Below are 7976 nucleotides of genomic sequence, written 5' to 3'. Positions count from 1 at the left end.
GGGCGAGGCTGGTGATTGAGAGGACTGAGGGTGAGGCTGGTGATTGAGAGGACTGGGGGGCGAGGCTGGTGATTGAGAGGACTGAGGGTGAGGCTCGTGATTGAGTGGACTGAGCATGAGGTTTGTGATTGCGAGGACTGGGGGCAAGGCTGGTGATTGGGAGGACTGAGGGTGGGGCTGGTGATTGAGTGGACTGAGCATGAGGTTTGTGATTGCGAGCACTGGGGGCAAGGCTGGTGATTAAAAGGACTGGGGGTGAGGCTGGTGATTGAGAGGGATGAGGGCGAGGCTGGTGATTGGGCGGACTGAGGGCGAGGCTGGTGATTGGGAGGACTGGGGGTGAGGCTGGTGATTGAGAGGATTGGGGAAATCCCTCAAGCCTGGGATCAACCGAGTGAACTTCCTCCACACTGCCTCCAATGCCAGTATGTCTTTCCTTCGATAAGGGGACCTAAACAGTGCATAGCATTCCAGCTGTGGTCTGACTCATGCCTTGTATAGTTTTAGCAAGACGTCCCTATTCATATGTTTTATTCCTTTTAAAAAAGGGCCAACATTCCATTTGCCTTCCCTATTACCTGCTAACTGTGCAGATTTATATACGAGGACTCCCAAATCCCACAATGCAGCAGCTTTCTGCCATCACTCTCCATCTCAGTACTAACCAAGAATTGTTTCCATAAATTCTAAGGATTCTTCTGTTTTACAGGAAGAAAAAGAGGCCCGGGCAAAAGCTGATAAAATCAAACTGGCTTTGGAAAAGCTGAAAGAGGCAAAGGTTAAAAAGGTCAGTAGTTTACATATGTAGTTTTGCAGTGATAACAATACTAGACTCAACTCAAAGGTCAGGGGCCAAATCACAACTTGCCAAATTTTGCAATTAAATTTTAAAGCACTTCGCCAACTCATGGCAAAGACTCCACATTATATCAATAGAACTTCAAGCCCTCAAAGTGAGAAGTTAATGTCCTGAGAGGCAAAGCAGCTGAGGCCCTCAGAGTGGTGGGGAGACACCTCTGGGTACATTGAATGTTCCACACTTGCATTCCTTTGTGCCTGCCCACCTTCTGTGGGGCATGGAGCCTTTGACCCTGATGATTCCTGGCCTGACACAGGACAGTAGTCTCCATAGAGACAGCAGTCTCCGCACATGGTGAGGACCCAATCTACTGTTGGCCAAATACTGGCTCACTGTCAAAATTGGATTTAATGTTTATACCCAGCGTATTGGCTGCCTGCACCATGGAAAGTTGTCAGACGAAAACAATAACAAGAGTAGGCATTCAGCCTTTCAAACCTGCTCTGTCATTCAGTAAGGTTATGGCTGATCTAATTTTAACCTCCAGTCTATGTTCCTGTCTATTCCCAATAACCTTTAACTCCTTGCCCATGTCACTATGAAAACTGAAAGTAGGTGAGGTAGTGCCATGATTTAGACTTTTAACATTTATCCTCCCTCCTGTCTCAAAATCACCCATTTCTCATGGTTACAAAATCCCCTGTGAGTTGGAACATCTTTCTGGATGGTTTGCTGGATCTGGTAGGGGTCGGACTGAGAAGGATGTATCTGTGTAAACTTTGTATAACTGCTATGTAATCGTACCTATTATTCAGGGGTCTACTGTGATTTATTATTTAAACTTAATTTGTTAACAGAGGCTGAAAAATACCTATGAATCCTTAGAAATCATTAAACTTTCCTTTATTTTATTACTTTAATGAGTGAGTAAAAGGAAAACAAACTAGTTAATAATGGAAGACATGGCAATTTGGTTTTCCCAGTTACTTATAGTAACTAATTCTCTACTCAAAAGAAGAATGTGTGATTTACTTGTTGTTGCCATTGTCTTTGTGTTCTGCACGCTGCCACAATGTATGTAGGGACATGTCTTGTTCCTCCTCAGACCATCTGGAGGAAATAAGGCACTTCCCCCAACAAACAGCAAAGAACAGAACCAAAGGTCAAACTAACCTGGGCTGCTGCCCTTGTGTACTTCCGGTTAACTTCCTCAAAAGCTTCACCGGCAGGAATCTTGGAACAGGTGGCCTGTCTACCATTTCCTATTGCATTCGATGAGGAGAAGTTTACTCTGATTAAGTGTTGGGAAACCAAATCCATTCATTCAATTTTGTTCTGCCCCAAGTTTGGAGACAGGGAACTAGGTAAATAGAGGGAATTGTTTCAGGAGAGTTCCCCGATGCATTTCCATTGTCGGTAAAGCTTCCTGTAGATTATGGAAATGATGATCAGCTTTTTTTAAAATTCGCGTGTGGGACATGGGTGTTGCTGATTGAGCCAACATTTATTACCCATCCCTAGTAGCCCTTGAGATGGTGGTGAACTATGTTGTTGAATTGCTGCAGCCCATGTGCATGTTCCCAGATCATTGAGGAGGAGCAGTGAATTAAACTAATTAAGGACCCAGTTAGGTCTGGTTTTGCCATATATAATTATGCAATTGTTCTGCTACATGTAGAGAGGCTTCTTATTGTCAGCAAAGCTGGCTTCCCTCTGCAGACCAAGCAACTATCAGTGCTAAAGGTTTTATATTCCTGTGAAGTTACCACCATGCTACAATCCCCCTGAAGTAGAGAGTAATTTGCTCTGTATACTATCAAATGAAATCAGAAATGCATTTATAAAGAACTTAAATAAGATCCTGTTATGATCCCAACGATACATAATTCTTTTAGTCAGAGTTTTGAATTCCTGTGACCAACTCAAGGGATCACACTAGATCTTATGTTTTAAGACTTATACTGTAACAAACAAAAATCAATATTGATTAAACATTGCATAGTAGGAAATTAACATAACAAATTGAAGAAAAGTTATCCCACTTAAAATGGCCAAACACCCCATGCAAACTGCATACAATATACCACAATACAAATCTCTCCACAGAATTGTTATCCTTACCAGAAGCATCCAACACTTCTGCCCGTTTCCAACAGGTCTGTTTGTTTTGGCTTCATTGAGTTGTAATGGCTACTGTGTGTCAAAAGTTGCTTCTTTTAATCCTTTGAGAATCTGAGAACTGATGTCCAACAAGGTGCACCACAGCAATTCCTTTTGTCAACCTCAGCAGAGAGGATCTTCCAATGTTTTTAATTTCCAACAGTTCCGATCTCTTAAAGCAGAAAATGAGATCCCACCAGAATTCCCTAATAGGGAATTATCTTTTCCCTTGATGTCCACAGCACCTGCTGTTTTCCCACCTCTCTCTCTTTCTCTCTCTCTCTCTGTCTATCTCTCTCTCCGTCTCTACGGGGCTCTTTTCCTTTTTGTTCAGCATTTCTGAATCAGATTCTACTTGATTGATTGGGGTCGTTCTATCAGTCAGTGAACTAGGGAGGATCTTCCATTAGTGCCACAGTGGAGACCTCATCAGTGACCATAATCATACTTTTCCCTTAATTGATATTCCTGATGATAGGTGTCCTATCAATCAGGAACTTTTAGCCAATCACAGCCAACCTCATATTTCTTAACACCAATTTACTAACCTCAGATTTACAATTAATAAATGATCTAGCATCTACTGCTAAATTCAAAAAAGAGTTCTAAACTTGCTCACCTTTCACAAGTATAGTGTCTCCTAACTTCCAAAAGATCTTTCCCTAATGTTTTGGTTGATGTCCCTTAGTCCTAGGTTCTGCAACTGGCAAAAATTGTTTATCTCTATTTGCTCAAGAGTTTCCCTTCAAAGCTTTGGTTAGAGCTTTCAGGCACGGTGGTTAGCACTGCTGCCTTACAGTGCCAAAGACCCAGGTTCAATTCCCGCCTTGGGCAACTGTCTGTGTGGAGTTTGCACATTCTCCCCGTGTCTGCGTGGGTTTCCTCTAGGTGCTCTGGTTTCCTCCCACAGTCCAAAAATGTGCAGGTTAGGTGAATTGGCCTTGCTAAATTGCCCGTAGAGTTAGGTGAAGGGGTAAATGTAGGGGAATGGGTCTTGGTGGGTTGCTCTTCGGAGGGTTGGTGTGGATTTATTGGGCCAAAGGGCCTGTTTCCACACTGTAAGTAATCTAATCAGATCATTTTTTGGCATTCTAAATTACAAGGAATTGTAACTAATTGTCTTTTCGGTCATTTAAGTGTTCTATTGTAATCCTTGTTTTTTCCATCAGCTGGTTGTTAAGGTCCTCATGAATGATAGCAGCAGTAAAACACTGATGGTTGATGAAAGACAGACTGTGAGAGAAGTTCTGGACAACTTATTTGAAAAGTCTCACTGTGACTGCAATGTGGATTGGTGCATGTATGAAAAAAATCCGGAACTACAGATTGGTAAGATGTGCTATTTTATAAAACTCTATCCACAACACAAAGGGAGTTTGATGCTATAATATAGCTTTTAAGCCCTTTAATTGTTTTTGCAGGCAATTTCTAGCAAGTTATATATTCACAATGTTAATTTCTAAAGTTCTAGGGCAATTAATTTATTCTGAATCACAAACTATAACACTCCCCTCACGTGTAACTGTTTCATAGAATCATAGAATTACTATAATGTGGAAGCAGGCCATTCAGCCCATCAACTCTACATCGACCCGCTGAAGACCATTTCACCAAAACCCAACAACCCTACCCTATCACTGTAATCCTGCATTTCCTATGGCTAATCCACCTATCCCACGTATCCCTGGATGCTATGGGCAACTTTGCATGGCCAATCCACCCAACCTGCACATCTTTGGACTGTTGGAGTAAAGTGGAGTACCTGGAGGAAACCCACGCATATATTAAGGTTTCTTTTACCTTTAAAAAGCAGTTTCGTTTATTCCAGAGACCTAAGTATTATGATCAGCCAGTGCACAGACAGATATAGTTCTTTTTAAGCTTATTGGAATCAAACACCATTTATTTATTGAGGCTGTTTCTTAGAATATCCGCACTTACCAGGACTCTGGCCCTCTTCATTAGAATGTAAGAGGTGAGACCAGGGTGCTCTGGAGTCAGTCCACAATGCAACCAGCAGCTCCTCCATGCTGAGGGCTGACTGCTATGAGTCAATCATAAGACCTTAAGACGTAGGAATAGAAATTAGGCCATTCAGCCCATTGTGTCTGGTCCATCATTCAATCATGGGTGACAAGATTGTCATTCTTCCGCTTTCTCCCTATAACATTTGATCCCCTTGGTGCACAAGAGCCTATCTAACTCAGTCTTAAATATACTCAATGACCTAGTCTTCATAGACTTCTGTGGCATTGAATTCCACAGATTCACCACTATCTGGCTAAAGAGTCGTCTCAACCCCAGAACCCTTAAGCCCCGCACTAAACAATACTTTCCCATTTTCCTGACCTTCAAGGCATTGTCAGATGCAGCAGTAAAATAATTCCAACAATACCGAAGAAGCTTGACACTAACCAGGACAAAGCAGCCCATTGATTGACACCACATTCACGAATATCCATTCCCTCTATTACTGATACTCAATAGCAGTAGAGTTTACCACCAACAACAAAAACAATAGTTGCTGGAAAAACTCTGCAGGTCTGACAACATCTGAGCAGAGAAATCAGAGTTGATGTTTCAAGTCTGGTGACCCTTCCTCAGAATGAACTCTTCCTCACTGGACCCAAAAGGTCAACTCTGATCTCTCTCCACAGATGCTGCCAGACCTGCTGAGCTTTTCCAGCAACTACTGTTTTGTTTCTGATTTACAGCATCCACAGTTCTTTCAATTTTTATTCTGCACCAACAAGATACACTGCAGAAAATCACCAAAGCTGTTTAGACAGCACTTTCCAAACCCACAACCACTGCCATCTGGAAGGGCATGAGCAGCAGATAAATGGGAACACCACCCATATTCCCCTCCAAGCCACTCACCATTCTGACATGGAACCATATCATGTTGCTGAGTCAAACTCTGAGCTCCCTCACTCAGGATTGTGGTTGTTCCTACATCAAATGGACTGCAACAGTTGAAGGAGGCATCTCACCACCAAATTCTCAAGGACAGTAAGGGATGGGCAGTAAATGCAGGCACAATCAGAAAGTCCACATCCTCCCTGAAGGAATAAGATGATAAAAGACCGACATTTGGGTACGAGTTGATAAATGGGTGTTAGCAAAAAATAGGATAGTTGTTCAGATATAAAAATTGATAGTGCCAGTTTACTCATGGTTGGTTATTTATGAAGGTTGTTTTATGCATTATTGCAGCTGTATAAGAATTGTGCACTTATTCTGTCATGTTATTGATGGAAACCTGTTTTTCTCTGAGAATTTCAGTGTTAAGGTTCAATGTGCATTTATTCTGATGGATGGTGATAGCTTTGTATTTTGTCATTAATGTATTCAGGCTGAGTATCCACCTATTTTGTGTTTACTCACTCAAGGAGATTCAACCTCCTTGTACATTGCTGATCTTTATTTTCTTCCGAATGTTCTCTGGTTTGGTAATTACGGAGTTCAGTCACATAGGAAAGGATGTACTGTACTCATTTGGTGAAGATTTTCTTAAAACAAGTGATGGCAAAGCCATTGTCGCATTGAGGCTAAACAGGCTGATAATTTGTCATGAGTTTAGTATTGGGTTCAGACTATCTTCAGTGGCATGTGGAGGAGATGGACTAGCTGGTTGCTGTAAGCCTAATGCCAAAGATCTATGTCACCAGCTGCCCTCTGACATTACAGGCACCTTCACATCTGAGCTGACATTATCCATGGGCTGTACAGCTTCATGTTCAGGATATTCTGTAGTCAATGATCTCCTCGTCTGCAGTCCAGACTGAGTCATTGTCAAGCAAAATCATAAAGTGGGCAGTCAGTCACTCTGGCACATACTCCCACATGCTCCTTGTCTTGATCAAGCATGAGAATCAGCTGGAAGTAGGCTTGCTCGCTGAGCTGCAAGGTTAATTTTCAGACGTTTCATCACCATACTTAGCAACATCTTCAGTGAGCCTCCAAACAAAGGCTTTGTCCAGAGGCGCACTGAAGATGTTACCTAGTATGGTGATGAAACATCTGAAAATGAACCTTCCAGCTCAGCGAGCAAACTTACATCCAGAACCTCAATCTGAGCTACAAATCTTCTCAAAAAAAAATGAGAACAAGCCTTTCAGAACTTCTACAATCCTCTCCATGATCTACTGGTCACTACACAGGCTTAACTGTAATTATCCTCTGCTTTATGACATGTGACATGGAATGATGTCATTAACTATGGCATAAGGTTGTAGACATTGTCCTTCAAAGTCTCTCCATTTATTGGCTTTTCAACTTTGAATGGTCAGCTGCTGACTGAGGCCTTAGCATAAATGCATCATAGCAGCTTCCTGTATACCATTCAATGATCCACACTGTCCCTGGATGGGTATCATAGGAAATCTTCACTTTCAGTGAGTACAGAATCTTCCTGTTGTTATAGAGCCTGTGCACTCTGTGTTGGCACCTTCAGAACCATAGAATCATACATTATTGAAGAGGCCCTTCAACCCATTGAGTATCTACCACCAAAATTACTCTACTATCCACACTCATCCCACTTTCCCACACTAAACCCTTAACCTTGAAATCTCAATGTTCATTCTAGTACTTTTTAAAGATTGTGAGGTTTCCCACCTCAACTACCCTCTCAGGCAGTGCATTCCAGACTCCTGCTACGAGAAAAAGATTTTTCTCAAATCTTCTCTAAACCTCCTGCCTTTCACTTTAAAATTTTGTCCTCTCGATATTAACCCTATGACTAAGGGAAACAGCTGCTAGCCATTCAAAAACTGAAATTGCTGGAGAAACGCAGTGGGTTTGGCTGCATCTTTGGAGAGAAAGCAGAGTTAATGTTGAGTCCAGTGACCTTCCTTCAAAACCCTGTCCATGTCTCTCACAATCTTATGCATCTCAATCAGGTCGTCCCTCAACCTTGGAGAAAGTGAGGACTGCAGATGCTGGAGTACCAGAGTTGAAAAATGTGGTGCTGGAAAAACACAGCAGGCCAGGCAGCATCCGAGGAGCAGGAGAA

At 42.2% G+C, this 7976-nt stretch overlaps 1 protein-coding gene across 1 annotated transcript in view; it reads left to right on the top strand.

Annotated features, from left to right (window-relative positions):
• LOC122550067 (amyloid beta (A4) precursor protein-binding, family B, member 1 interacting protein) overlaps positions 1-7976 on the top strand; it is a 108864-nt gene that overhangs the window by 18523 nt on the left and 82365 nt on the right. Inside the window, exons 4-5 of the mRNA XM_043690561.1 lie at positions 710-787; positions 4129-4288. Of these exons, the coding sequence (XP_043546496.1) occupies positions 710-787; positions 4129-4288 (238 nt within the window). The remainder of the gene's footprint in view (positions 1-709; positions 788-4128; positions 4289-7976) is intronic.

Source organism: Chiloscyllium plagiosum, chromosome 5 (genome assembly GCF_004010195.1).
Source record: "Chiloscyllium plagiosum isolate BGI_BamShark_2017 chromosome 5, ASM401019v2, whole genome shotgun sequence".
In the NCBI taxonomy this organism is placed as follows: Eukaryota; Metazoa; Chordata; class Chondrichthyes; order Orectolobiformes; family Hemiscylliidae; genus Chiloscyllium; species Chiloscyllium plagiosum.
Note: the sequence above shows the minus strand (reverse complement) of the source record. Positions and strands in the feature narration are given on the sequence as shown.